Raw genomic sequence first — 19,104 nt, 5'->3', positions numbered from 1 at the left:
AAATGGTAATATGACCATTTTGACTAGAGTCTTCCAATCTATGAACACGGAATATTTTTTCATTTCATTGTGTCTTTTTCAATCTCTTTTAATGCTTTGCAATTTTCGGTATGTAGGTCCTTCACATCTCTGCTATGTTTATTCCTAGGTATTTTATTCTTTTTGTTGCAATTACAAAAGGAATTGTTATTTCCACTTCTTTTTCTTAAATTTTATTTTTAGTATATAAGAATGCAGTGGATTTTTGTACATTGATTTTGTATCCTGTTACTTTACTGTATTAGTTTATTGTTTCTAATATTTTTAGTGGAGTATTGAGGGTTTTCTATATAAAGAATCATGTCATCTGCAAAAACTAACAATTTTATTTCTTTCTTCCCAATTTGGATGCCTTTTATTTCTTTCTCTTGCCTGGTTGCTCTCACTAGGATTTCCAGAACTGTGGTAAATAAAAGTGGTGGGAGTGACTGTCCTTGTCTTGTTCTTGATCTTAGAGGAAAACTTTGAGTTTTCACCATTGAGTGTGATATTAGCTGAGGGTTTGTCACTTATGGCCTTTATTATGTTGAGGCACTTTTCTTTTATACCTATCTTGTTGAGTGTTTTAATCATAAATGGATGCTGTATCTTATAAAATGCTTTTTCTGCATCTGTTGATAACATTATATGATTTTTATCTTTTATTAATATGGTGTGTTACATTGATTGATTTACGTATGTTGAACCATCCTTGTGCCTTTGGAATGAACCCTTCTTGATCATGATGTATTGTTTTTTAATATATTTTTGTATTCGATTTGCTAGCATGTTGTTTAGGAATTTTGCATCTGTATTCATCAGAGATATTTTTTGTGTGTGTGTGTTATCCTTACCAGGTTTTGGTATTGGGTTTATGTTGGCCTCATAAAATGTATTAGGAAATATTGCCTCTTTTTCAATTTTTTGAATGTGTTGAGAAAGCTAGGTGTCCAATATTCTTGAATGTTTGGTAGAATTCACTAGTGAAGTCATCTGGTCTTAAACTTTTACTTTTGCTGAAGTTTTTGATGGTTGTTTCAATTTTCTTACTGTTGATTTTTCTGTTTAGATTTTCCAGTTCTTTGTAATTCAATCTAGGAAGGTTATGTAAACAACCAAAGTGTCCTTCAATAGATGATTGGATAAAGAAGGAGTGGTACATATATACAGTGGAATACTACTCATCTATAAGAAAAGGTGAAATACTGCCATTTGCGACAACATGAACGGATCTTGACAATATTATGCTAAGTGAAATAAGTCAGACAGAAAAAGTCAAGAACCATATTATTTCACTCATGTGGTATAATTGAAAGCAACGAATAAACAAGCAAACAAAAACTCATAGGCACAGACAACAGTATGTTGTTACCAGAGGGAAGGGAGTTAGGGACATAGTAAAGGGTAAAAGAGTTCGAATATATGGTGACCGAAGATTTAACTTTGGGAGTAAGGCACATAATACAATATACAGATGATGTATCATAAAATCGTACACTTGAAACCTATATAATTTTTGGAACCAGTGACACCCCAGTAAATTTTATTTTAAAAAATAAATATCAGAAAAAGAAAGTCAAGGTGAATGAACCCTGTCCTTCTGAGTAGAAAATGTTGCAAAGATACTTAGGCATTTTAAAGCTATATTATTGTTTTAAGCTACAGTTCAGTTAATCAGTCCAGACTCTAGAGCACTAGATCATAATTACCAAACAGTACCTATGAGTTTTTTATAGTCTACATTTATTATTATTACACTATGCAAAGTAAGATGATTATACTCTGAGAACATTAGGTTGTTGAAAATTTTTCAGGTATTAGTGTATGTCAAAAGTGTTTTTATTATATCTAGGGAGTAAGGTCTAATCAGGTGTTTTAAAAATAGCTTTTAAATGTTGTAAGAATTAACATTGTTCAAATAATCGCTTCATGGAATTCTTGCTGGCATCAATTTTAATATGCTTTTTATTGACGACATAGGTATGGAGTGGAAATCTTGTTATTTCATTAGTGAATACCTACTGGGTATAAGAAATAAAAAATGATGTCTTTTGGGGAAAACAGTGAACAAATTTTCTCTCATTAGTGTTGACTCTTCATTTTACCCTGTATTTTGGAATCTCAATCTAAATTAGAGTCATGCTTAGTTTAAACAGGAAATTGCTTAATTAGTTCCTGTAGCTTTCCTTACTGTGCTCAGAAAATATTGAAAAATGTGTCAGAAATGTAATAAAGGCACTATTAGAGAACATTTAGAATTCTTTTGCCAGGATTTCTTCCAGTTCTGCACAACTACACTTGTATGTATGCCAAAGAGACCTCTTTCCTAGGTTTTTTGTTGATTTCAGCAAGCCTCCTTTCCCTTCTAAAGAATTTGTTCCCTGAAAAGCTTTTCATTTAGTCTGTTGAATAAATAATATTTGGGAATCACTTTGGTACTTGAATAAACACTGGAACACTTTGTTCTTAGAGCCAGTAATTTTCCTGCATTTTAAATTAAAGTCAAGATATATCCAAAACACAGATCACTTTAGCTTTACACTAAGCATGAAATGGGGGGAAAGAAGGCATTGGGAAAGTTAGGGAGAAAGTATTTGTAATGGAAGGAAATTATTTTTATTATTAATGTAAATTTGTATTTCAAGATGTATCCTGATTCACTCAGTACTTCAAATCACCCTTTCCTTTACTTTCTTCATAGTATTTATCAATTTGTTATATTTATTGTCTGTCTCTGCTCTACTATAATGTCAGCTCCATGAAAGCAGGAATCTTTGTTTTGTTCACTGATGTATTCTAAGCACTGAGACCAAGGTGTGGCATATAGTAGTTACTCAGTCAATAACCCATGGACACAGACAATAGAATGGTGAAGACCTGGGGGGGCATGAGTGGAGTGGAGGGGGTCAATGGGAGGAAAAGGGACATCTGTAATACTTTTAACAACAAGAATAATTTTTTAAAAAAAGGAAAAAAATGTGGACTCGGTGAATCCCATGATCTACCCCACTTCATCCCTCAAATTTTATATTCACTTCCTCCTGGTAATTATTACATTGCTATATTCCATATTAAGTAGGTAGGTAACTTATTGGTAAAAGTGATACTCTACCATCTAGTATGAAAAGAGAATTTTAGGAATTATATCTTGAAAATGCTTGAAGAAGTAATTTATAATGCTTGAGTTTTAAATAAATTTACATGAAACCCATAGTGTTCCACAGATGCCCACAAAATTTATTAAGAAATTGAGGATGGGGAACTTTTTAAGCACCCCTATGTTCGTAGCAGCATTATGTATAATAGTTAAGATATGGAAATAGCTCAAGTGCTCATCAGTAGATGAGTGAATAAAAAAGATGTGGTATATTTATACAATGGAATACTATAAGGCTGTAAAAAAGAAGGATCTCATACCCATTGAGACAGCATGGATGGGCCTGGAGAATATTATGCTAAGAGAAATAAGCCAATCAGAAAATGACAAGTGTCACATGATCTCACTCATATTTGGAATCTAAAGAACAAAATAAACTAATGAACAAAATAGGTCCAGAGACATGTAAGCATGGAACAGACTGATGAATCTCAGAGGGAAGGATTGGGGGGCGGGAACAAATTAACCAAAGAACTTATATGCTTATATGTATAGCCCATGGACACAGACAGTAGTGTGGTGAAGGCCTGGTGGAGGCCAGGTGGAAGGGGGCAAAGTAGGGAAAATGGGGAACATCTGTAATACTCTCAACAGTAAAAATAAATTAAATATGTGTGTGTGTGTGTGTGTGCGCGCGTGTGTGTATATATATATGTATATATACACATACATATATATTTGATATATCTTTCTCAGATGGGAAAGCTGACAACCATGCCTACAAGTCTGATGTTTGCATCTGTAAGTGTGCATGCAGCCAAAGAAGAGGAATCCAAAAAGCAGCTAATGAAACCAGAGCAGGTAACTTGTGTGTAAATTTTTGTGAAATTTTTTATGACATAAATATGATAAAATGAGTTTTTATTATGTTGTTGTTACCCCTACTCATCAAAAATGTCTCTAAAGTATTTGTTAGGCACATTTTATAAATTGAGAGAAAGAGTTATAAGGTGTCTTGAAATAAACACTGTATTATATTTAACTCAAACGTTTAACATCCTAATTCCAAGGAAAAACAATTGGTGATTTTTCTCAATGAATAATCAATGAGTTGTACAGGGTATTAGTACTTTTAAGCAGTCTGATTTTTCTTCCTTGAAAATGTATACAGATACATCTGATATTTGGAAGCTTTAGCTTAAGAAACTCATTAAGATCTCATTTTGCTATTTTTTAAAATATATCTTTATTGATTTCAGAGAGAGGAAGGAATACAGAGAGAGAGAGAGAGAGAAACATCGATGATGAGAGAGTTGTCATTGATCGGCTGCCTCCTGCATGCCCTGACTGGGGATCGAGCCCACAACCCGGACATGTGCTCTGACTGGGAATCAAATCATGATCTCCTGGATCCTAGGTCAATGCTCAACCGCTGAGCCATGCCCAGCCGGGCGCTCTCATTTTTGAAAGTGACTTTGTATGTTTTCTAGTTCTGTATGTTACTGTAATCCCCTCTACAATAGGTACACTAATGTGGCCATTTATCTTCTATGTGAATGTAACTCTGGATAAGAGAACCTAAGGCAATCCATTCACTTTACTGGCAGCTCTCATTTAATTTAAGGTCCTTCCTTAGGTCAGACAAACCTGTGTCACAATAAGTTCTACCCATTTACCCTGTATCTCTTGCATTGGTACCATACAGAAAAATTCTCATCTCTCTTCCACCAAACAACTCTTCAGATGTCAATTAAACTTTAAGTACTTTTGCTTCTTGGATAAGTATATTAGTAACTTTAGGCTTTCTTCATATGTCCATAGCTGGTTCCTTCACTCTCATGATCATTCTTTGACAAACATATTTGAGATGGTTAGCGTTTTCTTTGGGTGTAAATATTTTGACCACTGTTCAATAGAATCAGACTCGTAACTTCTCCTGTTCTAGATAATATATTTCTATTAAAGCTGCCTAAGATCACATTCGCTTTTATATATATATTTGTTTTGTGTCCTCACAATCAATCTTGCTTATTACCTTTAACCATGACATAGTGAACTTGTAGTTCTTAAAATTTATTAAACATTTTTATATAGGCTACTGCTAAGCTATGTCTTTTCCCAATCTGTACTTATGCATATAGACATTTTGGATTCAGTTGCAGGTTTTATATATATATACCTGTTTAATTTTCATCTTGTTGATCTAGTCTATCATGTAAGCCTTTTGATATCTAATTGTGGTTACTGATTCTGTCTCCATTGTACTTTTTCCTGTTCCAGCCTTAAGTTACCCTAAGATTTATCTACATTCTTAGAAATCTATACTTGAATCAGACAGGTCTGAATCTGAATCTCGATGCCACCACTATTTGGATGAAATTGGACAGAATTTTTATTGGTGTCTCAGATATTCTCTTGTATGAATGTGCCATTATCAAATGTACAAGTTTCATAATTTTTTAAAATTTAGCATATTTCCAATAATTTGTTTACTGTAACGGTGCTTTTTCGAAATACTCTATACATAAAGCTGTATGTACATCTATAACTATTTCCTAAGAATAAATGTCTAGAAATTGAATTGTAGGTCAGAATGCATGAAAGTTTCAATACATTGCAAAACTGACATGTATAAAATTTAACAAAAATTACTTTCTGAGCTTCTGCATGTGTGTGCGGCTCTGCTCTAAGTATTGTATTATAACAATAAAACTGTAAACTTTTATTCTTTTGATTAGCAGTCTAGAATAGATTCACTTTCCTACAAACTTGCTATCCCTCAGTATTCTTTCTCCTCTTTTAGTCTTAGAGAGATGACACTTTTAAGCCTACCTTGACACTCCCATCTTTGGAAACCTCAAAATCTAGGTAGGAAGATAAGTAACTAGCATTTATCCCTAATAGCTGCATTTGCATATTTCTGAATTTTAAAATAAATTTGTGCTCTTTACTATATTATGGAATACACAGAATTCCTTGATATATAGTGTTTTCCCCAGTACATTTTAAATAGAATTTAATTGAATTACTTGTTAAAGCTAGTTGCACTAAGTGCTAGGGACTATTCACAAAGTCAGGACCCATTCTTTGAGGAACTTACAGTTTTTGAAGGAATGAAAATATGATTTGCATGCAACTTTTCTAGGTACTTTATTGTTTAAAGTGAGTTATGGAACTATTTGTATCTATTTACAATAAAGTTTCTACTAACCAAAACACTGTATGAATGAGGTGTTCTGGTTAGTTGATTCTTCTGATAAACTTGTGCCTAACTACAATGTCTTTTTTTAGTTCAATTCTTCTTGTTAAATATCTTTTTAAAAAAGTATCAATATACCCCTGCCTTATTAAATACCACCTAGTGAATATAATTGAATATCTCTTTACTAGAAAACTCTGGAGAGCCATGGGGTGATCAGTTTATTAAACCATGAAATTTGCAGTGTTGGGCTGTGTGTAGATCTCATCAGTCATCACTGGGTGTTTCTTTTTAAAATATTTGTATGATATGAGTTTGACTCATTTTCTTCTTACTTGCTTGTTTTCACCCCAAAATAATGGGAGAATATTGATTTTGGAGTTCTAGTTACTTTCATTCAATTTAATTTAAATGTGGTTTCATAGCTTACTGAATCTAATTGTAATTTTTGATCTAGTACAAGCAAGTTGTACTTATACAATATATAATGAGATTATTCTTCCCTCAGTGGAGACAGAATTCTCATAGTAGTCTTGAAATCTTTTTTTCAGCTTTATAGAGATATATTTGACAAATAAGAATTGTATATACAACTTGGTATTTTGACATATATATGCATTGACATACATATATATGCATTGTCAAATGATCACCACAGTCAAGCTAATTAAGATATTTGTAACCTCACATAGTTACCATTGTGTGTGTGTTAACACTTAGAGCTAGCCTGTTAGCAAATTTTAAGTGTTTAATACTGTATTGTTAACTATAGTCACCATACTGTACATTAGATCTCTGGAACTTATTCTTCTTGCATAAGTATACTCTTTGACCTCCTCATTTTCCTCTAACTCCACCCATGGTAACCACTATTCCACTCTCCTCTTCTGAGTCTGTTTCAGATTTTACATATAAGTGAGATCATACAGTATTTTTCTTTCTGTGTCTGGCTTATTTCACTTAGTATAATGTCCTTCAGGTTCATCTTTGTTCTCAAAAACTGGTGGATATCCCTTTGTTAAGGGTGCATAATATTCCATTGTATGTAAATGTGTGTTGTGTGTGTATACACGCATACACTGCATTTTTAAACCTTGAAAATTGTGGTAGTCTATTATACAAACACACACACACACACACACACACACACACACATCAAATAATCTGCTGACGAGCATTTAGATTGTTTCTGTATCTTAGCTACTGTGAATAATGTTGCAGTGAATGTGGAAATGCAGCTATCTCTTGGAGATCCAGATTTCATTTCCTTTGGACATATTCCTAGAAGTGGTAAAGGGCCTTCTTTAAGAAGAAGAGGAAGAGAAGGAGGAAGAGGAGGAAGAAGAACAGAGGTACATAGTTAAAATAAAAAAGGGCAATACATATGTACCTATCAATAATCAGTTTAAATGTAGATGAACTAAATACTCCAATCAATAGGCATAGTGTAGCTGAATGGATAAGAAAGCAAGGCATATATATGCTGTCTACAAGAGACCCACCTCAGAACAAAAGATACACACAGACTAAAAGTAGAGGGATGGAAAAAGATATTTTGCATAAATGGAAAGGGGAAAAAAAGCCAGGTTAGCAATACTTATATCTGACAAAAAAGACTTTAAAACAAAGTCTATACTAACAGATAAAGGACACTAATTATAAAGGCAACAGTCCAACAAGAAGATATAACACTTGTAAACATTTATTCACACAACATAGGAGCACCTAAATATGTAAAGCAAATCTTGATGAACATAAAGGGAGAGATTGCCAGTAATGCAGTCATAGTAGGGGATTTTTACACCCCATTGACATCAATAGATCTTCCAAACAGAAAATAACAAGGAAAGGGCAGCTTTAAAAAACACACTAGATCAAATGGATTTAGTTGATGTCTTCAGAACATTTCACCCTAAAGCTGCAGAATATACATTCTTTTCAAAGGCACATGGAACATTTTCTAAGATAGACCACATGTTAAGACACAAAATAAGCCTCAATAAATTTAAGAAGATTGAAATCATATCAAGCATTTTCTCTGACCATAGTGGTATAAAAGTAGAAATCAATCACAAGAAAAAAACTGAAAAACACCCAGAGACATGGATGCTAAATAACATGCTACCAAACAATGAACGACTTAACAATGAGATCAAGGAAGAAATCCAAAGATACCTTGAAACAAATGGAAATGAGAATACAACCGAAAATATATGGGATACAGCAAAAACAGTCCTAAGAGGGAAATTCATAGCATTACAGGCCTACCTCAAGAAACAAGGAAAATCTCAAATAAAAAATCTAACTTTACAATGAAAGGAACTGGGAAAAGAACAACAAAGCCCAAAGTGAACAGAAGAAAGGAACTTATAATGATCAGAAGAGGAATAAAGTAGAGTTTAAAAAATCAGTACAAAAGATTAATGAAACCAAGAGCTGGTGCTTGTAAAAGGTACACAATATTGGCAACCTTTAACCAAACTCATCAAGAAAAAAGGGATAGTATCCAAATAAATAAAATCAGAAATGAAAGCAGAGAAGTAAGAACTGACACCAAAGAATTACAAAGGATTGTAAGAAAATATTGTGAACAACTATAGGCCAACAATTTGGACAAAATGGATAAATTCCTAGAAACATACAATCTTCCAAAACTGAATCAGGAAGAATCAGAGAATCTGAATAGACAGATTACAACTAATGAAATTGAAGCAATAATAATAATAACCTCCCAACAAACAAAAGTACTGGACTGGATGGCTTCACAGGTAAATTTTACCAAACACTCAAGAAAGAACTAACACCTATCCTTCTCAAACTAGTCCAAAAAAATCCAAGAGGAGAGAAGACTTCCAAGCTTATTTAATGTGGCCAGCGTTATCCTAATTCCAAAACCAGACAAAGACATGACGAAGGTAGAAAATTAGAGGCCAATATCTCTTATTAAAATAGGTGCTAAAATCCTCAACAGAATATTAGTAAACCAGATCCAGCAGTACATTTAAAAATCATACACCATGATCAAGTGGGATTTATTCTGGGGATGGAAGGTTGGTACAATACCCACAAATCAATAAACGTGATACACCACATATGCAAAATGAACCATAAAAATCACATGATCATATCAATAGATGCAGAAAAAGCGTTCGATAAAATCCAGCACCCATTTATGATAAAAACTCTCAGCAAGGTGGGAATAGAGTGATCATACCTCAACATAATAAAGACCATATATGACAAACACAGCCTACGTCATACTCAATGGGCAAAAACTAAAAGCATTTCCCCTAAGAACAGGAACAAGACGGGTGTCCACTTTCACCACCCTTATTCAACATAGTACTGGAAGTCCTTGCCATAGCAATCAGACAAAAGGAAGAAATAAAAGGCACCCAGATTGGAAGGGAAGAAATAAAACTGTCGTTATCTGCAGATGACATGATACGGTACATAGAGAACCTTAAAAATTACACCAGAAAACAACTACAACTGATAAATGAATTCAGTACGGTAGCAGGACACAAAATACATATACAGAAATCAGTTTCCTTTCATACACCAGTAATGAACTATCAGACAGGGAAACAGAAAACAGTCTTATTCAAAATTGCATCAAAAAACAAAACAAAACTAGGACTATATTTCACCAAAGATATAAAAGACCTGTACTCAGAAATTTATAAGACACTGAAGAAAGAAATTACAAATGAATAGAGGCATATACAGTTTTAATTGATAAGAAGAATTTTTACATGACTTAAATGTCCATACTACCCAAAGCAATCTATAGATTCAACTCAATTCCTATTAAGATACCAATAGCATATTTTACAGAACTAGAACAAATATTCCAAAAATTTATATGGAACCACAAAAGACCCTGAATATCCATAGCAATCTTGAGAAAGAAGTACAAAGTTGGAGAAATGCTACCTGATGTCAAATTATACTACAACAGTATGGTACTGGCATAAAAAGAGACATATAAATCAATGGAACAGAATGGGGAGCCCAGAAATGAACCCACACCTTTATGGTCAATTAATATTAGATATAGGAGGCAAAAACATACAATGGGGAAGAGTCTCTTCAGTAAATGGTGTTGGTAAAATTGGACAGATATATGCAAAAAAAATGAAGCCACACCACCTTATTATACCACACACAAGATAAGCTCAAAATGGATTAAAGATTTAAATATTAGGCTCAAAACCATAAAAATCTTAGAAGAAAACATAGGCAATAAAATCTCGGGAATTTCTCGTAGCAATATTTTTTGTGATATATCATCTTGTGCAAGGGAAAGAAAAGAAAAAATAAACAAATGGGACTACGTCAAACTAAAAAGTTTTTGCACAGCAAAGAAAACCATCAACAAAATGAAAAGACAACCCACTGAATGGGAGAGCATATCTGCCAGTGAAAAATTTGATCAGAGGTTAATATCCAAAATTCATTAAAAAATTATTATACAACTCAACACCAAAAAATTCAATTAAAATATGGATAAAACTTGCCCTGGCCAGTGTGGCTCAGTGGTTAGAGTGTCGGCTCATGCATCGAGGGGTCACGGATTCGATTCCTGGTCAAGAGCACGCACCTGGATTGCAGATTCGATCCCTGGCCCTGGTCAGGGTGAGTGCAGGGGGCATCCAATCAATGTGTCTCTCTCACATTGATGTTTTCTCTCTCCCTCTCTCTCTTTCTGTCTCCCCTCTCCCTCCCTCCCTTCCACTTTCTCTAAAGAGCAGTGGAAAAAATATCCTCAGGTGAGGATTAACAAACAAAAAAATAATGGGCCAAGCATCTGAATATACACTTCTCTAAGAGGACATACAGATTGCCAGTAGTCATAAGAAAAGATGATCACTGTCTCTAATCACCAGAGAAATTCAAATTAATATCACAATGAGATATCACCTCACACCTGTCAGAATGGCTATCAATAAATCAACAAACAACATAGTGCTGAGGAGGACGTGGAGAAAAGGGGATCTTCATGCACTGTTAGTGGAAATGCAGATTGTTGTAGCCACTGTGGAAAGCAGTATGGAATTACCTCAAAAAATTAAAAATGGAAATACCTTATAACCCAGTGATTTCACTTCTAGAAATATATCTGAAGCAGCCCAAAACACCAGTCAGAAAGAATATGTGCACCCCCATGTTCATAGCAGTGTTATTTACATTAGCTAAGATCTGTAAACAGCCCAAGTGTCCATCAGTAGATGAGTGGATGAAAAGGCTGTGGTACATTTACACAGTGGAATACTACTAGGCTATAAAAAAGAAGGATATCTTACCCTTTTATGACAGCATGGGTGGACCTGGAAATCATTATGCTAAGTGAAATAAGCTAGTCAGAGAAAGACAAGTACCATATGAATCACACATATGTGGAATCTAATGAACAAAATAAAATAACCAAATAGAAACAGACTCATAGGTACAGAAAACAAACTTACAGTTGTCAGAGGTGAGGGGGCTTAGGGGCTACATGAAAAAACTGAAGGAATTAAGGAAAACAAAACAAAACTCATAGACACAGCTGCATGGTGATTACCAGAGGGAAAGGGAATGGGGAGAGTTAGAAGAGGTTATAAGGCGGATAAATGGTGATAGAGACTTGACTTGGTGTAGCGAACACACAGTATACAGATCATGTATTGTAGAATTGTACACCTGAAATCTATATAATTTTATTAACCAATGTCATCCCAATAAATTCAATTAAAAATATATATAATCAGTATTTTTAGTTGTATTTAACAGGAATATTGATGAAGATTCCTATTCTGCCATATTGTTGGAAAAGTAATTTCAGCTCTTTTATATTTTTGACATCACATTTTTTGTTTGTTTTTGTTTTCTTTTTGCCTCTAGCTCCCCATATATACTTCACCACCTCTCCAGTCTAAATATGTTGAAGAGAAGCCTGGTAATTTACAAATGAGCTTTGCCTCGATCCGCACTACAACTAGTCGTTATATTGGCTGGTGCAAGGTAAGTCTATTCTAATAGTTCAATTTTGGAGGATTTCTTATTTGTATTATGTACCATTTGTTCCAGTTACCCATTGATGTGTAACAAACTACCCCCAAACGTATTGGTTTTAAACAACAACCATTCTATTCTATTTCATAATTTTGTAAATCAGGAATTGGATTGGAGTTCAGACAGGCGATTCTTCTGTTGCATGTGGTGTTCACAGAGGTCACTCAGTGGTATTCATCTGGTGAATGGGCTGATCTAGAGAGTCCAAGACAGCTTCATTCTCATGTCTGGCAACTTGTCACAGATGCTAGAAGGCTGGGCTCAGCTGGGAATGTTGACTAAAGCACCTACATGTGGCCTCTCAGGCAAGGTGGCCAGATTACTTACATGGGCAGTTCAGGGCTCCTGAAGAAAATGTTACAAGAGGCCCTAGGCAGAATTTACCAAGTTTCCTACCTATCCTCAGATGTCCAAGAAAGTCACTTCTACAGCATTCTATTGTAAAGTCAAGTCACTAAGGACAGTCCAGTTTTAAAGGGACGGGGGAAATGCCACCCCTTTAAGTAGAAGCAAATAATTTGTGGCCATATTTATTCTCCTATACCACTACTTCATAGATTAAAGTAGTTCAACGAGCATTTATGTAATGTAACCTAACATGTACAAAACATTGTTTGGCCTCTTACATGAAGTTCTGAGATTACTTTTTAATTGTTTCTTATTTGACTGAGCAAAATTTTCACTTGTTTTGTTTAGCTCATTAGACCAATTTGACTACAGTCAGCTATAGGGCAAAATAGAATTCACCTTATTTTAATACTTAGCTTCCAATCAGCATTACTCAGCAGCAGCAGGATGGAGTAAGCTGATATAGTACTGATGTTTCATTATCATCGCGTCAACATAGGTGTGTTAGCATCAACATCTCCAACGTCAGTATCATAATGATAATGCTGCTACCATTGTTTGCATCATTCTGACCTAATACCTACAACGATTTGCTTCAAATCTAGCCAGTTGTGAACTTTTATGCTTTTTGTTTCTAATCCATTCTTTGAAAAGAAAATTCTAATGATCTGATTGAATTACCAAATCTGTGAACTCTGGTCATTCCAGATGAGATTTAAAACATCTGATGAATATATGCTGTTATTTTTGAAAATGTTTACCTGTGAAAGAATTCTAATAGTACTACTGTACTGCACACTCTTAATAGTTTAATCTCAGAGTGAAATATCTTAACTAGTTAGGATCTGAATAATGCCAGCAGCTAGATGATTCACACTTTAGTCTCCTGAGACCTAATTTTCAATAGTGTTCTCAAAGTTATTTTTTCAGTGAGGTAAATTGTTCCTGAGAGATACTTAAATTGCTATTATAACTATCACCCAATTTAAGACTCGAAGAACTTTATATTCTGTTAATATGCTGAAACAATTAGGTTGAAGAAGGTCACTTTGAATGCATTTCATCTTCAATGTAAATAATGTTTCTTGCCTAATTTTCCTCTAAAAATATAAATCATTTAAAAATTACTTCTGGCCCAGCCGGGTGTGGCTCAGCGGTTGAGCATCGACCTAGGATCCAGGAGATCACAGTTCGATTCCTGGTCAGGGCACATGCCTGGGTTGTGGGCTTGATCCCCAGTTGGGGGCGTGCAGGAGGCAGCCGATCAATGGCTCTCTGATCATTGATGTTTCTCTCTCACTCTCTCTCTCTCCCTTCCTCTCTCTGGAATCAATAAAGATATATTTTTTAAAAATTACTTCTGACTCAAATTACATTCTGCATTAATAACTGAATCATATAGGGCAAATTCAATTTCTACTCCTACTCCTTGATGATGTTTTGAAATTTAGATAGCAGTGACCCCCATGATAAAAGTGAATTCCTAAACTCAGCTAAGGAAAATTTTCTAAAATAAGTGACTAGTTTGCTTCTTCAGTAGTTACATGATATCCCAGTCAACTAGTCAATAGATATTATATGAAGGTGTTATTTTCTCAAGGGACAGTTCCTAAAGAGAAGTAACTCGGTGGCAGTTAGGGTCTATGTTGGTTTGTACAGCTTGAAACCATGGTGAACAGAATGAACCTGTGCACCTCTGAGCACCATGAAAATATCTAAGACAAAGTTACTAAAACCAAGATATCTCAATAGCAATAACTTATTCCTTTCCTATCTATTATACTCATTTCTACTTTTTTTCTTTGAAAATCTCTTTTGTTGTTTTTATTCCATTGTTTGATAGCAGCTGCTTTAGAGAAGGAAACCATATATTTAGATTGTGTTTTCTGGTTCCTTCCATGGAGTACAGCATGACTCTGGAAAAATCATTTCATGCCTTCATTTTTCTCCTGATGTAGTTGAGATAGTACCTATCACTCAGTAAATGTGTGTAACAATATTTCTTGCATTAAGATAAATTAGTTGGAAACAGGTAAAAGAAAAAATTTGATTTAAAGTTTTAATCCCTCCATGGGTTAATTAATCTTGATTTGTAGAGAATTTATGTTGCTATTTATAAACAAGATGGACACTAGCCTGTGTAGGATGATTTCTATCCTGAGATAAATGTCTTAATTAGTTTTTTTCTCATTCTAACCACTTAAAAAAAGTAGAAGATGTAGTACTTTTCTTTTGTTGTTGTTTTCTCCATACATCATTATGTTGTTGCTACATCTTTATTAATCAGATGTTGCTTCTAAGCTGAAATATACCTCTCTTTATGCTTTATTTAAATTCCATTCAATTTTCTAGGCCATTATAAAATCAGATGATAAATCTTTTTATTTTTGCAATAAATTTTATATGAGCTGCTCTGGTTATTTTGTAGGCAGTACTTATTTCATATGAGGAAAATAGTAAACAAGTATTATCCTTGTAAAATAGAATGAAAAGCAAGAAATGAAGAGAAGCTAAGTTTAACAAATATCCTCATAGTGAATAAATAGGAAAGTTAAATTTAGATTTGGGTTCAATGCTAAGTCAACATTTTAATAAAATCTCAGAAATGTCAACTATTTGATCTAATTATCAACATATCCAAAAATGCAGATATCCTTTTCCCCCCTTTTTGCTTAGGGTGTTTATGTCTTTGTGAAAAATGGAATAATGGATACAGTTCAGTTTGGAAAAGGTAGGTGAGTAAACCATTTGTAATAAAGAATGTTCTATTGTCTTTTTAACTTGCAACATTTAAATGTGAGAAAAATAAACAGGGTATGTTATCCATTATCATGTTTTACCAACTGTAAAGATGCTCTGCATATCAGTTTATGATAATAATAACAAAACAATAGTATCTACAATTTATTTGGCTACTATTATATCCTAAGTTACTATGATAAGCATTTTACATAATTTATCTAATTTACTTTATTGTAGCAATTTTGCGACTGTTGGTATTTCAATTATTCCCCTTTTACAGATGAGGAAACTGGAGTTTAAAAAGATTAAGTAGGTTACCAAGACCACATAACTAGTAAGTGGCAGCACCTGCACTCAAACTGAGGTCTGTTTTATATTATATACTCATAAAGCATAAATTAGAAACATGTCTCCATTGTTATCAATTAGTTTTAATAAGTGCTACTTACTGTTAAAATACATAGTATTTTGCTAATGATTGTTAGGAAACACTATACCAATCAGTCACACCCTAGAATATTTAAGCTAATGTTGGAAAGCAATTGTGTTTGAGTCTTTAGTTTGATAATGGTGTTTGGCAGTAGATATATCTTCCTCACCCAGTTGTCAAAATAAATGTATGGAGGACAAAAAGATCAACTAAAATTTTAAAAGTCGCCATGATATTGACGACTGGTATATGTATTATCATTATTTAATATATGGTGTGGGAATTAATTCCAAATTATATTTCTCATCAGTCTTGAAGAATATAATTAAATAAGTGATTGCCATTAAATAATGAACAATGATGGAATGGACTGCATAGAACCAATACAATTTAAATATATAAAAACCAAGAAATCCAGACTTGTGCCCACTTTCCATCTACTTTTTACCTAGGCTCACTTCTCATCCCGATCATCTTTATTTTAACTAAGATCAACATTGGCTCTAAGGTTACTGGAGAGTAGTGGCATGCAGGATCTAGTGGCTGCATATATCCCTAGACTACTATTTAAAGTTCCCTAGTAAAGTATCTGTTTCAGTTCTTACCCAGATCCTACCAACGTTTGAGCAGATAAAGCCAGAATCATTTCTATTATAGGTATATAGTATTTACACAATCAAGAATTTACTTTAATAGTAATCCATATTAAGGTATTGATTCTAGCATCATATTTCATTGAAGAGGAATAATAGCTTGTATTGTTAAGAAAGCAAATATGAAATCAGCTATAGAAGGAAGATTTGATTTTGTAACGATTATAACTAGCTTTTTAAGTTGCTGCTCAAATCATTATTTTGTGTAGCTCTTTGGAAGAGTGTTTAAACCATTTGCTATTATCTCTAACTTTTCTTTGTCTTACTATATAGAATGCCCAGTTGTAGTAAGTCATTTATATTAATTTTTAACTTATTTCTTGAGATGCATATGTTTATTTGAAGAATCCACCACGAGATTTTCTTCCAAAAGTCGGAGTGATTACAGTTTCAGGATTGGCAGGCTTGGTTTCAGCAAGAAAAGGTAGGATTTAAAAATATATATATATATTGTCCTTTTCAATTACAGTATATTCTGAATTTTACTGTCATAGGAAAACCTCATATCCTTTATTGAATATTATTAGGATATACTACCTTCAAACATTTAGATTCTATAGTACAGTATGATTACTTTTATTAAAACCTTTTTGTTTTCAAGGTTATAGCTATTCCAAAAGATGTTCAACATCATTAGTTATTAGAAATGCAAATGAAAACCACAGTGAGATACCACCACACACCTATCAGAATGTCTAAAATTAAAAAGACTAACCATACCAAGTATATTTGAGAATGTAGTGCAACAGAAACTCTCATACACTGCTGGTGAGAATACAGAATGGTACAGTCATTCTGGAAAATAGTTTGTCAAAAGTTAGTCATAAAGTTAAACATACATTTGCCATGAGACCCAGTAATCCCACTCTCGGGGATTTACTCTGGAGAAATGAAAAACCTGTACACAAATGTTAATAGCAATTCTATTTATAATCCCTGAAAGTTGGAAACAACCTAAACGTCTTTCAACAATTAACTAAACTATGGGACATCCATACAAAGGAATACGACTTGGGCAACAAAAGAATGTACTATTGATACATGCAACAATCTTGATGAGTCTGAGTTAAAGAAGCCATTCCAAAAAAGTGTAATATTGTATGATTTCGTTTATATAACTTTCTCAAAAAGACAAAACTATTGTGACAAAGAATAGGTCTGTGGTTCCCAGGGGTTAGGAATAGGGAGAAGGTGTGAATACAAAGAAATACCATGAGCTATTTTTAGGAGCAATAGAGCTGTTCCATATCTTGATTGTAGTGGTAGTTACACAACTCTATACGTATATTAAAATGGATAGAACTGTACACCAAAAAAAGAAGTTCCAGTAAGATGATTTTAAAATAAAAATTTTAAGAATATATAGTTATTCTTATTAATATTGTAATTTATTATTTTGTTTCTTATCTTCTAGATAACTATTTTTTTAAAGGTCTTAAGAGTAGCTATCTAAAAGAAAAAGGTCTTGAGAGTTTTATATTAATATAAAAATGTATACTAACCACTCAAACTACTTTTCCTTACCTAGTCATGACAACCAATTTTCTGGAAGCTATATTAAGGATTTGAGATAGAGATACTGACATATGAGGGGAAAAAAATGTATTCCCTCCTGGTCTTGAGATTGCTGGAACTGACATCAGCCAACTCAAAATGGAGTTTGGAAAGTGGACCACTCACTACTTTCAATTAGCACACGAGACTTGGTATATTGTATTTCTTTTCCCCCTCTTTGCACTCTGTATCTCAAACAAATTTGTCCTTCTTTCCCACTGTACTTCTTCTGTAAAGGGTCTCCAAGACCACCCCCAGGTTTTTCCATTAGCTAGAAAGACTGAGAAGACTCAGCCTACAGACATATTCATGGCTAAGATTTATTACAGTGAAAGGATGCAAAGTAATTCAGCAAAGGGAAAAGGCACGTGAGGCAGAGCTTAGAGGAAACCAGGTACAAGCTACCAAGAGTCCTTTCTCAGTGGAGCCATAAAAGGTGCACTTAAATCCTCCACTAATGACTTGTGGCAATATGCCTGAGATGTCAACCAGGGAAGCTCATTAGAGACTGAGTGACCAAGATTATTAGTAGGGGCGGGTCATGTACACACTGTCTGTCTAGCATCTACCCAAATTCTAGACTCCCAGAAGGAAAGTAGTTGTTCATCAAAAACCACATTTTTTGTAAAGACAATTTAGGCACAGTGTACCAATCTTATCAATTAGGGAATGTTTTCTATCATTGTAAGGAACTGCTTACCAATTTAGTTCCCAGATGCCAGCCAAGAGCCAGCCTTGCAAACAGGCCTTTCTAACAATGGCAGTCTTGGATATACTCTCTTGACTCTTTTTCTGCACATCATTAAATAACTTTCTTTCATAAGTATGTGGTGAATTTTATATTTGCCCATCATCCACCTCTGGTTATAGAAACTCTCTCAGTAGGCATTACTCTTTCCTCTCCTCAGTCAAGCCTCTTCTAAGCTGATGCAGTTCTCTTATCAGTAGCCATTTTGGTCACCTTTCATTCATCCTCTGTCCACAACTAAGTTGCCAGTCATTGTCC

At 33.9% G+C, this 19,104-nt stretch overlaps 1 protein-coding gene across 1 annotated transcript in view; it reads left to right on the top strand.

Annotated features, from left to right (window-relative positions):
- The window catches only part of APOOL (apolipoprotein O like), a 95,392-nt gene that overhangs the window by 54,523 nt on the left and 21,765 nt on the right, over nt 1–19,104 (top strand). Inside the window, exons 2-5 of the mRNA XM_081124996.1 lie at nt 3,872–3,976; nt 12,201–12,320; nt 15,396–15,450; nt 16,870–16,968. Coding sequence (XP_080981122.1) covers nt 3,872–3,976; nt 12,201–12,320; nt 15,396–15,450; nt 16,870–16,968 — 379 coding nt within the window. The remainder of the gene's footprint in view (nt 1–3,871; nt 3,977–12,200; nt 12,321–15,395; nt 15,451–16,869; nt 16,969–19,104) is intronic.

Source organism: Miniopterus schreibersii, assembly GCF_964146895.1.
Source record: "Miniopterus schreibersii genome assembly, chromosome: X".
NCBI classification, from domain to species: domain Eukaryota; kingdom Metazoa; phylum Chordata; class Mammalia; order Chiroptera; family Miniopteridae; genus Miniopterus; species Miniopterus schreibersii.
This window is presented reverse-complemented; position numbering and strand designations above follow the sequence as displayed.